This window comes from Tasmannia lanceolata, unplaced genomic scaffold (genome assembly GCF_043159265.1).
Source record: "Tasmannia lanceolata isolate RefF3 unplaced genomic scaffold, GAP_Taslan_0.1 ptg000019l, whole genome shotgun sequence".
NCBI classification, from domain to species: Eukaryota; Viridiplantae; Streptophyta; class Magnoliopsida; order Canellales; family Winteraceae; genus Tasmannia; species Tasmannia lanceolata.
In genome coordinates this window covers 24,449,616-24,471,334 of record NW_027518696.1, presented here as the reverse complement: position 1 = coordinate 24,471,334, position 21,719 = coordinate 24,449,616, and the positions used below count along the sequence as shown (strand labels likewise).

At 40.2% G+C, this 21,719-nt stretch overlaps 1 protein-coding gene across 1 annotated transcript; it reads right to left on the bottom strand.

The window, feature by feature from the left end:
- Positions 1-869: 869 nt before the first annotated feature.
- Positions 870-3,060, bottom strand: ABCG23 (ABC-2 type transporter family protein). Its single transcript, XM_077362850.1, has one exon. The coding sequence runs from the start codon at positions 2,991-2,993 to the stop codon at positions 1,035-1,037; it is 1,959 nt and encodes a 652-aa protein (XP_077218965.1). The 5' UTR covers positions 2,994-3,060; the 3' UTR covers positions 870-1,034.
- Positions 3,061-21,719: the final 18,659 nt, after the last annotated feature.

The window sequence follows — 21,719 nt, the reverse complement described above, 5'->3', positions numbered from 1 at the left end:
ATATTATTCAAAATTCAAGTACATAAAAAAGTAGTAATTTCCATCTTCATGTATATCATTTTTGTGCCATCTTTCCTTGCGCCTTCTGAAGACATACTTGTGCTTGCTCCAATGAAGTACTTTGAAGAATTGGAGAGATTTGATGCAAGGAAGATGGTGATGGTGGGACTGATGGAGTAATAGGAGCAGTTGGTGTGGAGATAATGGAATCATCAGTAGGTTTGAAAAGCTCCTTAGTTGCTCCTTCCTAAGGAGCGCCAAATCGCAGCTCGGGAGCAGCACCCATGAGGCACATTTCCTGCTTCTAAGATCTCATCATAGAACTCAAATGCTAAATTTGTGCTCCAAATCATTAATTTTGTCAATCTAAGATTGAAGTTTATGCCTATTTTTCAAGTAAAGGGTGTTAATTAAGCAGACAAGAGAATTTTTTTAGGGTGGAGTGATCTATTTTATTAGGAAACAAACAAAAGAATTTTTGTTACTGATCTTTTAATCTTCATATATTTAAATTACCTGAACTTGAACACAAGAACTTGAATCATTTTGTGGAGGGTGACTGCAAGTTTGAGATTTTGATTCTTGTGATGTGCTTCATATGGAAGCTTTTAAATACTCTCTTAATCATGTTCATAGTTACTTCCATTCTCCATCTCTGAAGTCTAATTCTTCCTTCTGTCTCATGACGAAAGAAATTTGACACCATCCTTAAGAACAGAGGTTACAAGATGATGATGCCGGCCATATCATTGTGGATGCCCAATATCGAAATTGATACATTAAGAACATGAGCTTCACTTAAGGCTCTCGTATTTAGGTTTGAATCTAACATTTTCTCCATAAATTTATTGTCTTTTGAATATGTCAGACATGTGATCTTGCAATATATTTATTTCCAAAGGAGTACATCAAAGAGAGATTAATAGATAAATTCATAAGACACTACTTTTCCATCTTTCTGTGGTAATACTAAAAGAAAATTAAGAAAATTCTTGATCATCATCATCATTCTAATCATGGAAAAAGCTCCAATATCAAAGCATTGTTCTGGAGGCCTTCCTAGAGAGAATAACCCAACAAAGAACTCGATAGAACAAGAAGAAGCCCACCATAATCCCAACATTAATCCACCGGCTGTCTGCATTTAGACCTCTACTCTTCAACACATCCCTACCCTTAAGCAAACATATCGAATTGTCTTGCACTTGCGAGGAGAAGCATTCCTCTCTCATACTCCAGAATTCATTGATAAGGAGGGAATCCAAGGGATACTTGTAAAGGGAAACATAGTACATGAAAACCCAATAACTGGGGATGCTCTCTTTGGGGATGAAATAGCCAGAGAAAAGGAAAAAGGCCCCCAAAACAACACATATGAGAGAATTCCCAGCAATGAAGTCAGGAGAGATAGAACTTAGAAAGAGAACTAGAGAGCTAGCCATAAGAACAATCAGCCAAACTACCAAGACAAAGAAAGTGAAAGCACCAAATGAAGGATTAAGTCCGACAAGCCAATAGACAGGGAAGGCAAAAATCAGAGATACGACGAGTAAGAATGGCACAAAAACGAGAGTATTGGCAACCATGTAGGAAGAAACCTTGTAAGCACCCCTAGAAGCTTCCCTCATCAGAACCCGCCTCTCTTGCAAGAAGATTGGAAGTGCCTCTACAGTAGAAGAAAGGAGAAAACTAAGACTAAAAGCGAAAAAACCCAATCTCTCAGCCACCCCATCCTCATTTTTCTTCACCTTTAGATAGACACTACCCAATCCCAATCCCCCAACAAGCGCTTGAAGAGTTCTCGCTAACAACAGCTGCTTCGTCCTGTAAATAGTCTTTGAAAATCTACAACAAAGGCAAATTATCTCATACAATCTCCAATAATAACAGCCACCCAACTGCATTCTATCCACAGTGCCTTGAAGAAATTCTTCGTCGCCATCTTCGAGCCACCGCAAGTAGGAAAGTGATTCTATGTCTTCGACAGACGTATAACTTTCAGACTGATTTGAACTCTCTAGCAATTTGATAATTTCCAAGGAGAATTCAAGAGCATTCAGTTGTGCTGGGATTTTGAATCCCAATTGGTCTATGGTTTCCTCTAGAGAACCAAGGCTACCGCTATAGGCGACCGAACCACGAGAGAGGACCAAGAAGGTGGAGATGTATTGAAGGATCCTATAACTAGGTTGGTGGATGGTTAGAATTATGGTTCGTCCCCTCGCTTTCGCCATTGATTCGAGTAGCTCAATTACTTGCAATGCTGATTTACTGTCTAGGCCTGACGTAGGCTCATCGAGTAGTAGAATTGGTGGGTCATGAATAATATCGACCCCTATCGATACTCTTTTCCTTTCTCCACCTGATATCCCTCGTGTCTCTTCGTCTCCGATAAAACTATTGGCAACATGAACCAGACCCAGTTCTTGCATCAGAAGGGAGACCTTCTCTTCTTTTTCTTTTGAACTCTTTCCTCTTAGTCTAAATTTGGCACTGAACATTAGTGTTTCCTTGACAGTGAGGAGAGGAAGTAGATTGTCCTCCTGAGTAATGAACCCACAAATTTTTCGCAACTGATTGGGACTAGTTATGGAATGGTTGTTAAGATATAGACTTTTGGGATCAAATTCAGTCTTCGTGATCCGACCAGAGATGACCCGGAGAAGGGTTGATTTGCCAGCGCCACTGGGGCCAAGGATGGCGAGAATCTCCGAGCTCTTCGCGACAAAAGAGACCGAATCGAGTATGTTGATGGGCTTACAATGGTTTAAAGAGTGATGGAATAAGGTGGGTAATTTGCTCTTGGGTTGAATGTTGTATGAGAGATTTCTGACAGTTAGTTTGTATAGTTCCATGGATTGAAGAGATGGGGAAGGTGGAGAGTGGTAGAATGGAGAGAGAGAGGGGGTTGTGGAATACTGTGCGGAGTCTGTGGTGGAGTAGAGGATTGTTGAATCATCATCTAAATGTGTTTCTTGGATGAAAGTTGCCATTGTATTGGATTTCTCAAAATGCGAATAACATGAAGGGTTGGCAAAGGAAGAGGAAGATGGAACGATGGATGGGTTAATGAAATGGGTAAAGAAGAGAGAGAATATGGGTTTGGAGAGGTGGGTTGAACCTACCAGAAGATTTTGATGAGCTTTGAGTGTTGCATTGAGGGTTTGGTGGTGGTTGTGGTGGTGGTGTGAGAGAGTTGGCAGCGTTTGGCAACCTGAAAGGTTCGAATTTTGACTTCCTGGCTAAGAGGGAGCATACACAATCTTAAAAAACGATATATATGTACTGGGGGATTTGCTAGCGACCAAGAATGTATTTCGGGGATGGGCTGTTGCATTTGAGAGCAGCCACACAGGCTCAATTTTCAGCAGATTTTGTCTTATTCATTTAATTCATCTGAGGTGGCTGCTCTCACATGCGACAGCCATCCACAAAATGCCTTCTGCGATGGTCGCTAGAAAATCCCATGTACTAGTATTATGGGCCCAAGCCCTGCACGGGGTAAAATGATGTGTCCCACACTATCAAAGCATGAGGTGTAAAAGGGTGGGTCCCACCCTAATACATAGGTTTGGATCAAGATGGTGGACCGTACCCCACATCATGAATAACATTAGGGGCAAAATGATGGGCTCCAACCTATGCATCGGTTTGGGTAGAGATGGTGGCCCCACCCACCAAACCTGAGGTTTAAAATGGCAGGCCCCATCCCGTAAAAAAAAAACATGTGTAAATCGTCGGATTCCATCATTAACATGAGATGTAAAAATGGTAGGCAACAGCCTCTGCATGGGTATAGATGAACGCTCACCACATCAAACATAGGTGTAAATGGTGGCCCCCATACATGCTAGGCTTGGTTATAAACTGTTGGCCCCACTGTCACGCCCCAAATCCCACCCTGGGCGTAGGACGTGGCAGCGCCGTACACCTACAAGACAAGTCCCACAAATGTACAAGCCTACAAAGCAATAACAGAAATAATCTGGCATTTCATAACTAAAATATACTAAAGTTCAATTGATGCGGACCCATCAAAGTCAAATCAAATTTCATCTCTCCCCAGAGTCAAAGCAAAATAAAATAGTAAAGTCTTTACATCTTATTCAAAGTACTCACTTCCTAATAAACTGAAAAAGCTACACTAATCTCTGAACCAAAGTGCAAATCCAAAGCTAAGCGTCATGTTTCTCGTTAACCTCACGAGGGTCAAGACCTGAAAATATCATATAGCCACAGTCAGCTGAAAATCTCAGTACATAATAAAGCACTACTCTAAGTACAGTCTACGCATGCCAAGGTTCAATATGGTTCAGATAACATAATCAAAGCTGAATACTGAGGTCTCAACTGAATCAACAAGCACAAAGCAGATACAAGTGCATGTCAAATAAGGTTCTAAATCAAAAGTGCAGCAAGGCAATTCAATGACTGAGTTATGTTCAAAGTCAAAGGTTTTCAGAATTCAAATACACTTCAGAGTCATCGGCATGGTCCAGAAGACATGTTATTGCTTATACACTGACAGTCCACGGTGTTGGAAGTAGTTCCTCAAGTTCAGATACAAGTCGACAGGGCCAGGGTTTTATCCCACTGACGGGCCAGAAGTTCCAGGGTACTACCCCCACGGTGGGTCCAGAGTTGGCAATTGTTTTACTCCCATATGGCAGTGTCCAGAAATAATCCAAGCATCCACAGAAGTGTTCAAGGTTCATATTCAAATAGTTCTAAGTATTCAAAATTCAAACTGATAGTTTCAATGGTTCGAAGTTCATAACAGATATTCATAACAGTTATTTCTAAGGTTCAGAATAGTAGTGGTAAAACACTAGATAGGCCAAACAGAAATAGGCATGCTGGACCAAGGCTAATTCAGAAGTTCAAAGGTATCAATACAGGTTTCCAAAGTCAACAGTGATTAAGAGTGAAGAGGGTTTACAAATACCCAAAATAGTACGTTATTACGTACCTTAATGACGAAATTTTTTTCTTTTTCTTAATCACCTTATTTACCTGTAATTAAGAATATGGATATTCTCCATGAGTTTCATTATTAATTTCACTCCTATCGGATATTATGTCCTCATACTAACACAAGACACCCTTTGGTGCCTCTTCGGAAACGAATCGGTAAACCGTCCTAAGGTTCTGTTATTATTTTTAAAATTTTCATCATTTAAGAGTCTCCAAACCTTTTTGAAACTATTTTTAACAGAAAGTACTCGTTTCCGGCATATCCGTAGAGTATAAGAGCGTAAAAAACGGACGAGAAACGAATAAGTTATGAATTTTCGAAGTTTGAACTACCAGGGGAAAAACTGTCGCGCCGGACGTCCAGGAACTTTCCGGATGTCCGGGAATCTCCCGGTTTACCCAACTAGGTACAGATGGATGTCCGCCATTTTTGCCGGACGTCCGCCCCATGTGCGGACCCAATTTTTCCCCGAAACGCGATTTTTCACTATTATTGACATTAAAACGGTCATAACTCTTTCGTTTGACATCCGATTCGCGCATGGTTGGATTCGTTGGACTCACATCGACAAAAGGAATCCATCTAATCCAATTTCAAGCTAAAAAATTCTCAGATCTAATTATAAAAAATTAATCGAATCTTTTTAAGGATCGATTTGAATCCTAACCATATTTCTAAAATCAAAGTTCTCTTAGGGATCCATGAATTCATCCCTTAGATCAATCATACACCAAATTCTAATCGATTTAAACTTTATCAAAATCTATCAATCTTATTTTTAGTTTGTATCAAACGAAGAATACTCAAAGTTCTTACTTGGATTCATGGTCGAAGGTTCTAAGATTGCGATCTCCTTGATCTTCTCATTCTCTTCCTTTGATTTCTTTATCTAGGACTGAACAAAACGTTTAGGGTTTGTTTAGCCACGAAGCGATATATTTATAGGCTTTCTTAGGAAGCCGTAATCAGAGTCAAATACAAACAGACAAAATCGCCCCTCTTTAAAAGAGGGGGCCGAAAATTTAAAGGGGGGTATTTTTGGCTATTTACATTCTACCCTCCTTCCAAAAATTTCGTCCTCGAAATTTACTTATCACGTACCTGAATTTCCAAACAAAAACGGATATTTCGATCTCATTTTCTCCTCCAGCTCCCAGGTGGCTTCACGTTCTGAGTGATTGCGCCACTGAACTTTCACATATGGAATAGTCCTTCGCCTGAGAACTTGTCCTTACGATCCACAATACGGACAGGTTGTTCTTCAAATGATAAATCTTCTCTTAGATTCAAAGGTTCCAATTCTTTCACATGGTTTGGATCTGCTACGTACTTTCGTAACATAGACACATGAAACACGTTGTGCACTCCAGCGATGGAGGTAAAGCCAGTCGATAAGCCACTTTTCCAATATTTTCTAATATTTCATATGGTCCCACAAATCTTGGGCTCAGTTTTCCTCTAACTCCAAACCGTATCACACCCTTGGCGGGTGATACCTTCAAAAGTACCTTATCGCCGATCTCAAATTCTAATACCCTTCGTCTAACATCTACATAGCTCTTCTGTCGACTTTGTGCCGTGCGAAGATGCTCTCTAATCAACTTAATTTTATCCACAGCTTGCTGAACCAAATTCGGGCCTAAGAGTCTTCTTTCGCCTACATCATCCCAACATATAGGTGATCTACATCTCCTCACATAGAGGGCTTCAAATGGTGCCATCTGAATACTGGCCTGATAACTGTTATTGTAAGAGAATTCAATCAAGGGAAGATGGTCATCCCAAGATCCTTTCAAATCCATAACACAAGCTCTGAGCATATCTTCTAAAATTTGAATGGTTCTTTCTGATTGTCCATTTGTCTGAGGATGAAAAGCAGTACTGAACTTAAGGGAAGTTCCCATTGCTGAATGCAAACTGTTCCAAAACTGAGATACAAAGCGGGTGCCTCTATCAGATACAATGACTCTAGGCACACCATGATACTTAACTATCTGATCAACATACAATTGGGCCAGCCTTTCAGGTGTCAGGCCAGTTCTGATAGGTATGAAATGAGTTGTCTTTGTCAATCTATTCACAATTACCCACGCGGAATCATTGCCTGTGGGAGTACAGGTAAAGCCGAGACAAAGTCCATCATAATCTCCTCCCACTTCCATTCTGGGATAGGAAGTGGTTGCAGTGTTCCGGGTGGCCTCTGATGTTCTGCCTTAATCACCTAACAAGTCAGACATTGAGATACATACTGAGCTATTTCTCTTTTCATATTATTCCACCAGAAATTCCCTTTTAAGTCCTTATACACTTTTGTACCTCCAGGGTGTACAGAATAATGCGAATTATGCGTTTCCTTCAAAATTTCATTTTTAAAAATAGAGTAATTCGGAACACAAATGCGGTTACCAAACATCAAGGTCCCGCCATTGTGAATTTGGAATTTAGATTCAGATCCTTCTTCAAACTTATTTCTGATTTTACAAAGTTCTGGATCGGATTCCTGAGCTATCCTGATTCTTTCTTGCAATGTGGGCCGTACTTGGAGTGCTGCCATCCCTACCCCAAAGTCTGGACCACGAATTTCTATTTCTGTTCTTCGAAGGTCTTCCAAAATGTACCTCTGAGAAGTAATCGAAGTTGCCAGATTTATAGACGACTTTCGACTTAGAGCATCAGCTACCACGTTAGCCTTGCCAGGGTGAGAGCTTATGGTCAAGTCGTAGTCCTTCAATAGTTCTAACCAATGCCTCTTTCTCATATTCAATTCTTTCTGAGTAAAAATATATTTCAGGCTCTTATGATCAGTGAAGATCCCACAAGGCTCTCCATACAGATAATGCCTCCAAATTTTCAGAGCAAACACAACGGCTGTCAAATCCAAATCATGAGTTGGATAGTTCTCTTCATAAGGTTTCAACTGGTGTGAAACATACTCAATCACTTTGTCATTCTGCATTAACACATAGCCTAAGTCTTTCTTCGAGGCATCACTGTAAATTACAAATCCCATTCCGCTAACAGGCAAGGTTAGTATGGGATCAGAAACCAGCCTTTGTTTCAATTCTTGAAAGTTCTTTTCACAATCCTCAGACCAAACAAACTTTGTCCCTTTCCATGTCAAGCGGGTCAAAGGGGCAGCTATATGCGAAAAGTCTTGAACAAAGCGGCGGTAATAACCCGCCAAACCCAGAAAACTACAAATTTCAGGAACATTATTCGGTCTATTCCATAACGTTACTGCCTCAATCTTCTTTGGGTCTACAGATACTTCGTCCTTAGAGACAATATGACCCAAAAAGGAGATTGAGTCGAGCCAGATTTCACACTCCTTCAGTTTCCCACATAGCTTCTCTTTTCTTAAGGTTTCTAAAACATCTCTGAGGTGATACTCGTGGTCAGACCTTTCTCTTAGAGTATACCAGAATGTCGTCGATGAACACAACCATGAACTGATCTAATAATGGTCTGAATATCCTGTTCATCGGGTCCATAAAGGCTGCCGGGGGATTGGTTAATCCAAACGGCATAACGAGAAACTCATAATGGCCATACCGAGTTCGGAAGGCCGTCTTCTGATTTGATTCTTAACTGATGATATCTCGATCGAAGGTTGATCTTGGAAAACACACATGCCCCTTACAATTGATCAAAAAAATCATCTATCCGTGGAAGCAGATATTTGTTCTTTATGGTAATCTTGTTCAATTCTCTGTAATCTATTCATAACCTCATACTTCCATCTTTCTTCTTAACGAACAGAACTAGTGCTCCCCAAGATGAAACACTGGGTCGCACAAAACCTTTCTCTAACAATTCTTCCAACTGACTTTTTAATTCTTTCATTTCCAAAGGTGCCATACGGTATGGGGCCTTAGAGAAAGGCACCGTTCTAGGAGCTAAATCAACAGTAAGTTCAACTTCTCTATTCGGAGGTAGACCTGGAAGGTCTTAAGAAACAGATATGCAAACTCCTTAACTACAGGGATGTTCTCAATCTTCATATCATTATTGTGGACCCCGATCCCGAGGACGGTGAGCGAGGGATACGAGATCCTCGTCAATCCTCTAAGATCTCCATAATGTGAAGGAGAGCTCTACCAAGGAACTCTCGAAATGGTGCCACTCACAGCATGGGTGGCTATATGAATGAGATACGTCTCGATTCAAGGACTAGCCCGGAACTAAGATGTACCTATAACAAAGAAGAGTCGTCATCCAAGGAAATGGGCCCTGGACCCCATGAAATACTCTGTTGCAACGGATAACCAGAGATACAAAAGTCCGTGCCTGATGACGAATGGGGAAGGTGTTAAGCGCCCCCAATTCGCCCAAGTGCAAGCACCTGGTCTCTTATGCCATTTATTATTAAGTTTGAAGAGTTTTGGGTGAAAATCAGATGAAATGGGAACGACTATCCCCGAGAAAATGTCTATCTAACAATGCACGACCCGGGGATGGGCAAATGAAAATAAACATCCAAATCCTAACTCACTGCATCTACTCTTAACCCATCACATCTAGGAAAGCAGTAACATCCGCATGCACAACTACAGCTAAGCAGGTAATATAGCAGATATGATAAGCGGGAAATCAGTAAATATCTACAGCTAAGCATATGATCATGATAAGTAAGCAGATAAATGTTACGACTGAGCCTGTAAATAAGCATGAGAAACTAAACACACAAGGAATAAGCAAGCTGGAAGTAAACACACAAGGAATCAAAGACAAACACCCGATAAGCTAAAAGATGCAAGGAAAGAAAGGAATCAGAAAATCGACGGTATACGTAAACCCAATATGCCAGGAAAAAGAAAATGGGACATACGATAGACTTAGGGAGCGATTCTAAAGGAATCGAGCTCGGTGATCTTGATCCGCTAAAGATCGGACAAGTCCCGCAGTCGTCATAGCCTATCGTTGGGCTCAGCAAGGACAATCCCTATGAAGGGGCCACGCTACGTCGTCACCCATCCCAAAACATGATAAAACGTCAGAAAATCGATAAAAATCGAAAAACCACGATCAAGATTTGAAATGGAATGAAAAGAGGGCTCCGAATGACCTGGCAATCACCATCCTTGCCCATTTTGATTTTTGTTGTGAAAGGTTTGAAAGGTTTTTGGATGTTTGAATGATTTTTTGAAGGGTTTAAATGATTTTATTGAAAATTTTGACTGAACTTGAGATACCGGTCCCAAGCTGCCTATGTACCCTGTGGATAGGGATCAAGCCAACATAGTTCGAAACAGCTTTTCGAAATACGCTTTGAGTGTTTTTTTTTTATGTTTTTGGATTTTTATTGTTTTGTATTTTTATGTATTTTTATCCTTTTTGATTGAAATGGGATTTTGGCTCAAGAGGTTGCCGTCCGTCATCGCCTAAACCCGACGAGTGTTCCTGTAATCGAGAGAATCCTGAAGCTCGAAAAGGATCTCGAGGAACATAAGGAGAATGACTCTGGATGAAGAAGAAACTCGAGGGAACGCCCCTATAATCGATGGAATCCCGAAGCTTCAGTAGGATCCCTAGAAAAGTAAGGAGAGTGAACCCGAAGAAGAAGGAACCCCGAACCCTGTCAAAAATAACGATCACGAAGGAGAGGAAACCCCTAAGCCCTATGAGAAGTGACGATATAAGAAGAGGGACATGAAAGGCAGAGGAGTGGCTCAAGAGACATTCCGTCATCGCCGAAACCTGAGAGGCAATTCCCGAAAACCGATGACAAAAATCAAATGCTGATGGCCACCCTAAATTCCAATGAAGATCTTGATAACAAGAGGAATTTCTAAGACCCCGAAACAGAACCCAGATTCAAAAGAGAAAACTTTTGTTAATCAAGCTCCTGCAATTCTTAAGAACTAATCCAATTATGCTATGAGACAAACACGCTACGAAGAAGATGAACAGATTTGGGTGTAACCACCAAGTCGTGGCGAGGCCACTGTTGGGAAATCTAAAGTGAGTATTGCTCTCTTTTGATAACTACACCGACTCTCTAAACCGAATGAATGAGCATTCACCTTGATCCCCATCTCTAGAAGATTACTTGACATTGGGATGTTTTTATCATGCAAAACATATACTGTATTTCAAAAAATGAGAGGAGCTAATACACTCAAACTAACATCTGATTTCAATGAAAAGAGTAAATCGATAGGGTGATGCATGCATGCATAAAGTGATAACCAAATAAACATTACTTCCCAAGATATCTAAGATGCAAACATTTATCCAAACGCTAAACGCGGAGAAAGTCGACCTAGAGTTGAAGATAATGGCTAATTAATTCGAGTTGCTACCAAAATTCGATCATGCTTCAGCTGAGCAACAGCAAAACAGCACTGACATAACACCATTACTTCTAATAGATGCATAGAACTAGGCTTGTCCTTTGCCATAATATTCCTCACAAAAAGATTAGGGGAAGGATACAGCCACCGCAACCTAGGCAATGATTAAAACAGAGTAGCAGCTGTAGCAGCAGGTCAGAGTATTAATACAATTGCCACCTTATTTTGATGACTGCTTAAGACCCAACCCAAATTGCATTTCCAAATGACCGCAGGAATGTGAACTGGGACCAAGAGAGTAGTTGCATTGTTAAAGCAGCTTCACTCGAAGAGCAATTACCTAGAAATCCAATGATTTAATATCCAAATCCCACATGTACATGAACATATTACTAAGGATACACTCACATAGCTTCAAATTGAAGGGCACAAAATGTGTAAACTGATAAGCCGCATCCATGAAAATCCAAAACAAGAGGAAGGCTTGTACATATGTAAATCCAGACATGCAAGGAAGTTCTGATAGCATTTTGACATAGGGTCAACAGAAGAGAGCGAACTTTCGCTCCAATACCATTTACGACACAATGCGGTCTAATCTTTTGTGTTCCAAGTAGCCAAATCACTCAATTGGGTGCTCTTTCCTATACTCTATGAAGTAGTCTCCTTTGGTAAATAACTAGAGAACGGTATTTATTACTATGGAAGGTTGAAAGCAGCCTTGAGTGCAAATTTCATCAAAGTATAAAAGACCTTTACAATACCATGAAGTTATTTAGGAAATTAAGAAGAGACATGGAAGTAGATCAACACTTCAACAAACAGACGATGGGTTGATCTTGCGTTGTTATAAAAAATCAGGTAGTGCAATGACCGAAGCCTAATGAAAGGATATTGGTACAGCTCTATCCTTCTATGATATTTACACCAGCTCTCCCTGTTCAAACACTCCATGGAAATGGCAAACCAATTTCAACAAGTTTGGATTGGATATTAGGACCAACCAGAGAACCTAAACTATCAAACCAAGCATGATTTACATATCGACCATAGATAAAAAAGGAAGGATAAAAGAATTACCAGAGTTGCCGAGGGAGTACGAGATGGCGCTACCGAGAGATTGATGGGAGCTTGCCAGATTTGTGTTTCGGGACAGCGGAGGAGCTCGCCTGAGTTGATCGCTAGAACTGATGGTGATGGCTTCTCTCAGCCGACACTCCCAACCCCAAAATAGAAGAAAAAAACCCCTCTTCACAAGATGCCGCACAACCCCCTCTTTTTCTTCTCTACTCCTCCCAATCTCTATGCCCAACCCTCTTCTTCTATTCTTTCTTCTTCCTCTTAAAATCTACCCAGAGAGTGACACACAGAGAGAGAGAGAGAGGCTTAATAAAATGTAAGGAGTTTGTACTGTTGTTGAAGGTGAGGTGGAGGCCTTGGGGTCTGCAAATGGGTGTGAAAAGGGAGTCGGATTTCGGGGGATTGACCGGAGGTAGTGACCGGAATAGGGTGGAGACAAGAATGAGGGTACGATTGAGGTTGATGTGGGTTTGAGATGGTGGGTCGTCAGATTCCGGCAAGGGAACGACCGGAATTAATGGGTTTGAAGGAGGGGATGATTTACAGAGATGGTAATGGTGATGGAGGTTAGGTTACCAAGGTGGGGGAGATGATGGAAATGGAAATGGGTTTGAGGTAGGAAAATTGTGGCTGAGATGGATTAATGGCAGAGGTGAAAGAGATGGTTTTGGAAGGTGAAAGAGGTTGAAGGTGGTCAGAGAAGGTGGTTGAAGGTGGTCGGAGATTAAAGAGAGGCCGGAGAAGACGAAGTTGGGGAGAGTGAATTCTCTTCCTCCTCTCTACTCTCGCTCTGTTTTTTTTTTTTTTTTTTTGGTTTTTAGATGAAAAGGAAAAACGGGTTTAATGGTGGTGGTGAAATGGAGGATGGTGGTGGTGAAATGGAGGATGGTGGTGGTTCTATAGAGAATAGAAGAGGCGAGGGTAGAGATTTTTGAAATGGGTTTCCACGATCGGTTGGAGAAGATGAAGGTGTGAGATGGGTTTCAAGAAGGAAAGAAAAATAGGGATGGTCGGCAATGGGGAGTGGAAATGGTGATGGTGGTGGTGGAAGAAAGAGGTGGTGGCCGGCCAGAGTTAGTGGTGGTGGAGGGATGGAATGGGTTTATGAAGAAGAAGATGGGTTTGGATTTAGATGATGGTGGCTGGGAAGAAGAGGGAGTGGTGGAAATGGGTTTCGGTTTTGGAAGTGGTGGTTGGAGGCGGTGGTAGAAGGAGAAGAAGATGAAGTGGCTGCAAATCCCTTTCTTCCCCTCCCTCCCTCTGCTGCTGCTCTTTTTCGTAGAAAATGGGGCTCCCCTTGTATACCCACGAGATATATGACTTTATAGCTAGGGTTGCCACCCTCCTCCTAATCTCAGCCATCCATTTCACTTTTGATCCTATGGTCTTTGTTCGATGCTTGCAAGACAAGCCAAAATGATAAATTTGGCCCCCCTCTTCTTGCCCTGGATAGACCCTGGTAGATGAATTTATGACTATTCTTTTATCCTATAGGGGTGGTCTTGGGGTGAAAATGGGTCTTAGGGAAAGACTACATATTTGCTCCCCCTTTCACACCCTGGACAGCTCTCTTAAGGTTATTTATAACTAACTTTTGCACTTGGGTGGGCTGTCCCTAGGTAATAGAAGGAGCAAATGTATCAATTGTCTTTATAGGGCATTAATACTAGCACCCTTCTCAGGTTTAAATTCACCCCCTCTCGCAAATGATACAAGTACAACCTTGCTTTGATAGTTGGCACCAAACAAATTTTTTTTCCTTCGTTGACTGGCCAATGGGTTGATATTGACACCCCCTTCTTTGATAGGCCACCCTCCTATGGTTTGATACTTGCGCTAATTCGGTCCGGGATCTCGACTCAACATTCGGGATTTTATCTGATTTTGGGGAAAAGGGTCCGGTCAAAATGGGGTGTCTACAGATGCCCCTCTTTGGCATCGGGCGCTTGTCGCACGAATGCCAAATCTGAAGAGACAACACATTTTGATCGGCCCGAAATTTCAAATGAAAAGATACAAAAGGGATTGGATTTTTATTAAATGGCAATTTAGACTTTGAACAATCAGGCGGAGCCCACACACACTGAAAATGAGGCTGGAGTAATCAGGCGGAATCTTCACACCCTGAAAAAGGAATTTTTAGTTAGGCGGGACCTTAGCGCACTAACAAACGGGAGATTTGGTTAGGTGAAACCTTCACACGCTAACAAAAGGGAAAATAGTTAAGTGGAACCTTCACAGACCAACTACAGGTAAGCTCTGTTATGCGGAACCTTCACGCAATAACAAGCAAGAAAAATTTGTTATGTGGAACCCTCACACAGTAACAAAAGGGAAAATTTTAATTAGGCAGAACCCTCACGCACTAATCAAAAGGGAAAGCTTTGTTATGCGGAACCCTCACGCAATAACATGCAAGGAAAAATTTGTTATGTGGAATTCTCACACAGTAACAAAAGGGAAAGCTTAGTTATGCGGAACCCTCACGCAGTAACAAGCAGAAATTTTTTTGTTATGTGGAACCCTCATACAGTAACAAAAAAGGGGAATTTTAATTAGACGGAACCCTCACGCACTAATCAAAAGGGAAAGCTTAGTTATGCGGAACCCTCACGCAGTAACAAGCAGGAAAATTTTGTTATGTGGAACCCTCATAGAGTAACAAAAAGAGAAAATTTTAATTAGGCGGAACCCTCACGTACTAATCAAAAGGGAAAACTTAGTTATGCAGAATCCTCACGCAGTAACAAGCAGAAAATTTTTGTTATGTGGAACTCTCACACAGTAACAAAAATGAGAATTTTAATTAGGCAGAACTCTCGCGCACTAATCAAAAGGAAAAGCTTTGTTATGCGGAACCTTCACGCAGTAACAAGCCGAGAACTTGATTGAGGAGTAAAATTCTTATGAAAAGATTGATAATCTCCTGGTTTTGATTGATTGATTGATTGATTTGAATTGATGGATTTGGATTGATTTCTTTGAAGAATGCTTTGTCTCTCTGTGGGACCCGATTCCGCGAGAGGGGTGGGGCGCGAGCCTCCACGCTCTCTCTTGGTCTCTCGTACCCACGCGATTGGCGTGTGCATTTTATGATTGATTTTAACTCATCTTTTATGTGAACTTGGGATCACTAAGGCAATCTGAATTCCACAGGAAAGAGACTGACAGAGTCGCCACCTAGATGTGGGATCTAGGACCCATAATTAACCAGAAATCTAGACTCGCTACCTGGTTACAAGAATGGAAGGTATAGGGAGTTATCCACCACATGCACCATTCCTGCCCGATAATCGGTCTTCAATTCCAAAAGTTAAATCTTTTAAATTTATTTTAAATGACTCATTCAACTCTTTGTTAGTGTGCGAACTATGTGACATGCATCCTATGATCTAATTTCAGTGTGAATCCTAAATGTGTATCTTGATTTCTTAATTTGTCTGGATTCAATCTAAGTGAAAGTTCTCCTAAAATTCTAATTTCATGAGAAGTCCTAAGTGATCTAATTAAGCATTTACAAGAAAATTAATATACAAAACCCCACAATTTGTTGTGGAGCCGACTCGCGGTTGGTATGCCATCAGACATCCAAGCTGCCTACGTACCCAAGCCTCTCTGGGATCAGAGTCGACGTAGTTCGGTGCACCTAAGCTAAGCTACATATGCCTAACTCAACTAAGACACCGACCTAGACGGATTTGACTGTTTCAACAGTTTTAAGAGGAGTTATTTAATTCAAGTTGAGGATTTTATTATCCTAGGATTTCATCTAAGATTCTATATGATTCTTATTTAAATGCAAGTTGTTCCTTAGACTAATGCAGGTTAGCTTACATCCTAGTTTACTAGGCTTGTCCTAGGGAAAGATTGAGTGACTAGTGTAACTAGACCTATGGCACGGTTGCTATCCATAGCAAACGTACGTGATGAGGCTGGACTCCTAACTCTAGGACTCCCTAAAACCTAAGACTCCCTAAAACTTAGGACAAGACACGACACCAGTGTTCCTAAATTAGGCTCTAAGAGTTCTTATGACAGAAACCGTAATCCAACGGTTCCGAAAGACACGAGATGAATCGATTTCAGCTCTTGAAGTTAATGAATTTCAGATTTCAAGGATTTTCAGTTTCTGGACATTTAAGGAATACCAATGGTTCTAGGGTTCACCAATTTCGGCCTCGAATGGCATCAAAGGAAGGGAATCGTGCGCTCTTTCCTTGTGCAATTTAATACTTAGGTTATAGCATCTTATTGCCTGGCATATCTCAGGATTTCCGTGGACAGTGAACCTCGGAGCCAACAACACGCTATAGCTTAAATATTCAAATTGTCAAAGATCGAGTGCAATTGGGCTACGATTATGGATGCACTGGCCATTTTTCCAGGGAAATCTAAAGATCCTAAAATTTTTGTTTTAATGGATTAAGGAGTTAATATGTGACAGAGATTTAAGGTTCTTTAGAGATTTTCAGATGATTTTCAATTAATTTCGGATTTTCAATGAATTTTATCAATTTTAAACATATGAGTGATTTTACAAGTGAAACCGTTGTAAACGAATTCAAAATGAGTTGAAACTTCTACAGCAGCAAGATATGATGAAATGTAGCTTACTGAAAGATTTTTACAGATTTTTACATTAAGCTCATATTTAATTTTGATTTAACCATTAATTGGCCAGATTGCAAAAATAACACAAAAACTACTAGAAATAGAAATCTAAATTCAATGAAATTTCTACAGAAATAAGATAAGAGTAAATATAGCATTATGTGAGATTTTCATGAATTGTAAAAACTATTTACTATCAATTTCGAATTGTTTAATTTTCAGCCTAGATTATGAATTAACACTACATCTCATATGAAACAAGATCCAAAGCACTTGAAACTTTTACAGCAACAAGAAATATGGAATATAGGACTACTGTAAAACTTTTCACAATTTTATCTGTGATCTGATGTCATTAAAAAGTCTCCCAAAATCTGATAATTTTCAAAGAAAGCATAAACTAATATACCAAACAAAATCCAAAAATTCTCAAAAATGCATGGTAGAATGTATCAGCATCATATTATTTTCCCACAAAATTTCATTATTTTTGGAATCTGTTTAGTATATATTTTATTTTTCTTCGTCGAAAAGATATTTTTGAAGAGTTTTCTATTTTTAAAACAGGATTTTCGAGAAATTACGACTCCGGAAAACATCATTTAATCTTGTTCTGATATGACGAACACAAGAAAATTTTAAAATTCCAAAAAATAGATCATCCTGAGATGGCTATTTTTTCGAATTTCGTAATTTCTGAGCTATTATTTTAAATAAAATTCCACTCTTCACTAAAATTTTCAAAACCCTTTGATTCAATGTCCGATCCGATCCCATGGTTATTTTACTCTATTTAAATAGATCATTGTATTAAATTTCGGGACGAATCGGAATTGAAACAATCTTGCAGATCATGATTTTTAGCTCACACATATAATATTGAATTAAATTCAATTAAATGCTTAAAAATCATGCAAAATACATAAAAGATACCAAACAATCCTGGAAAAATCTGAGAATCGTGTACCTACCTGTAGTCGAGATCCTCGCCCAATCCAAGAGCCGAAAATTTCGAAAAATCTCGCCGACGTGCAATTCGCTCCGCTTTTATTCTTCTTTTTTCTTTGTTTCTTTATTTCGTTCTTTGTTTTTCCTCACTGTAGAGAGAGAGTGTGAGAAATAGAGAGTTTGTGAGTGAGATGGATATGGGGATGGGAGTGAGTGTGATATAGAGAGAGATAGAGATAGATATGACGATAGTGAGAGAGATGAATTCGAGAGATAGAGTGAAATACATAAAGACACAGAGAGATAAAGAGAAAGGGAGTGAATGAGACCGAGAGGTTGTGATTGAATCGTGAGAGAGTGAGGAGGGATCGGAGATAGGCCGAGTGACAGATAGAGAGGACTAGATAGAGTGAGATGGATAGAGAAAGTGAGACACAACTGTGAGAGTGTGAGAGTGTGAGAGAAAAAAAACAAAACAAAAAAAAAACAGAGTGTAGAATACTCTGTTGTTTTTTCGTTCTTTTTTTTTTATAGAAAAAAACGTGCATGAAAGAGGTAAAGGGAGAATGAGAGTGTGAGATATGGTTAGAGAGAGAGAGAGAGAGAGAGAGAGAGAGAGAGAGAGAGAGAGAGAGAGAGAGAGAGAGAGATAAAGAGTGATGGGGAGATGGAGATTGGCAAGGAGGGTAAGGAAGAGAGTGACGAGAGGGATCAAGAAATAGAAACAGAGAACCGGATATTCTCCCCTCTCCACAGAGCTGCTGTTGCAAGCCAAAACCGAGCCTCTGTTTTGAGATGATTATCAGAGTTGCCACTATGTTGAATCATGTTTTTTCTTTTTCTTTTTTCTTTTTTTCACAAAGCTGTTCTTCTCTCCATCCAAAACAGAGAGCCGTATATCTTCCTTTTCATCGAGAGATAAGAGAGCCGTGGGGAGTGGCGAGGGGAGTTGGAAGATGAGAGGGATAGGAAGAAACAGATGGAGAGAGTGAGGGAGAGGGTAAGGGGAGATGGATATGGGCTATGGCCGAATGGGAGGGATGTTGGGATGAAACCGAGGGTTGGAAGGGGGAATGGATCAACGAGGGTGATGGGTATTTGAGAGATCGAACCAAGGTTTTTTCCCCACAACCCAAAAAAAAAACCGACCTTTCTATCTCCTCCCCCTACCTTCTCTATACGTGGGTTGTCCCAAAAAGAAAACACCTTTTGAGAGATCCCTCTTGCCACTTTTAACATTATTGCCATCTAATCGGGGCAAGAATTTGGAATTGATTTCCCAACAAAAAAAGAAGGCTGCTGAGTATTATTTCTAATATGGGCCAAGTATTTCCCAAAACTAAATACATATGGAAGAGGGATTTATCAATCGTGACTTTCTTTGTGTACCTCATTAACAAAACTGGCTTTATAGAAAATCTTTTACGAGAACTACTTTCCAATATGGAGGGATGGACCAATAGAAATGTGGTCCGCGATGTAAGTTGATCCCCACCGTCCATTTAGCATGCCATGATGTAAATTGATTGCGTTCCCAATTCATTTCCAGACCATTCATTTAATGAGACGATAGATTGGTTGTATCATTGCCCACTTGGAACTTCTCAAATTGCTTTCCCATAAGATAGTCCAACCATCCATTGATGGGCCCACATAAATTGCGTCCCAAAATATTTCCCTCGGATGATTCAAACCCTCCAATTGCCGGGTTACGACATGAAAAGCCATAAGCTCACCACCCATATTTAATAAGAACAATGTGGGGTACATTGTCTTGATAACATGATCCGAACCGTCTAATCAAGAGACCAAGATGTAGAATGGTTGCCCAAAAAATCATTTCCATGAGACGATCTTAACCACTCAACTAATGGGCTTCAATATAAATAGATCATACTCTTCAAATTGCCTCCATATTGATTAATTGGTGCCCCACAAATCTTTTCCCTTTTAAATATGGACCCGGAAGAATAAAATTGAATCGCTTTGGGTGGGCCCCACGCATATTTAGCGGGCCACTCATTTTTGAATCCCAATCTTAAACAAATGCTCAATGCGGGCCCACCGAACGGGTCCAAATTCTCTCTTGCTTTAAATCTTGTGAGCAACCCCTCTCAACAATTATCAGGACGACGTAAAACATGACAGAAATAACCGAAAAGATCGAGAAAACATAGGGGACGGACACCGAAATGGAGAATACTGACAAACTGACAGCGAAACACTAACTTCTTTGTTGATTAAAGCGAATCAAAATGGGGGTGTCTACAGATGCCCCTCTTTGGTAAAGACGACGTAGTCATCGAATACCAAAGTCAAAATGACAAAACCATTTTGTGTAGCTTTAATCAACAAAGGACTCCCTAAACACAGTGCAACCTAATATACTGCATGACCCTAGATGAAATCTTAGAATTGGAATGTCTATCAAGAATCATTTACTCTAAACACCATGAGATGGCAGTTTAGAATAACGGAGAATCAAATTTACTCTGGGTGCAGAAATCTTGGAATCCAGAACAAAAGATGATTACGATGCGGTGCCGTTTTCGAACGGACAATGAAAGAATGGGATACCATTTTCAAACGGATATTCGGAGGGAAAGGAATACCGTTTTTGAACGGTTTCCGAGGAAACTAGACGCCATTTTCGAATGGTTTTAGAATAACAGATGACTTTCGAAAGATTTTTGAAGAAAATGAAGCATTATTTTTGAATGGGCTTGGATAAGATGAAATAACGTATTTATACGGATTCCAAGGAAATGAGACATCACATTTGTGTGATGCTCAAAAGGAATAAGAGACCATAGTTGTATGGTCTCGAAGAGAATGGAATACCATCTTTATACGGATTCCAAGGAAATGAGATATCACATTTGTGTGATGCTCAAAGAGAATAAGAGACCATAGTTGTATGGACTCGAAGAGAATGAAATACCGTATTTGTACGGATTCCAAGGGAATGAGATATCACATTTGTGCGATGATCAAAGAGAATAAAAGACCATAGTTGTATGGACTTGAAGAGAAAGAAATACCGTATTTATATGGATTCCAAGGAAATGAGACATCATAGTTGTATGATGTTCAAAGGGAATAAAAGACCATAGTTGTATGGACTTGAAGAGAATGAAATACCGTATTTATACGGATTCCAAGGAAATGAGACATCATAGTTGGATGATGTTCAAAGGGAATAAAAGACCATAGTTGTATGGACTCGAAGAGAATGAAATACCGTATTTGTACGGATTCCAAGGAAATGAGACATCGCATTTGTGTGATGCTCAAAGAGAATAAGAGACCATAGTCGTATGGACTCGGAGAGAATGAAATACCGTATTTGTACGGATTCCAAGGAAATGAGATATCACCTTTGTGCGATGCTCAAAGAGAATAAAAGACCATAGTTGTATGGACTTGAAGAGAATGAAATACCGTATTTATACGGATTCCAAGGAAATGAGACATCATAGTTGTATGACGCTCAAAGAGAACAAAAGACCATAGTCGTATGGACTCGGAGAGAATGGAATACCGTATTTGTACAGATTCCAAGGAAATGAGACATCCCATTTGTATGATGCTGAAAGAGAAAATATTATTTTCAAATGGATTCAGAGAGATACGATGATTTGAGCTTTGAGAGAAATCGAAATTTCCAATTAACAACTTTAGAAGCAAAGGAAATAACACCATGCACCAAAGGACTTTCAGGGCTTAAGTATGAGATGCCACTTCATTAGCAACCTGCCCCAGTTTGAGGCATTCTAACCTCTTTCTATTCATTGACCAGAGATCGTTCTTCA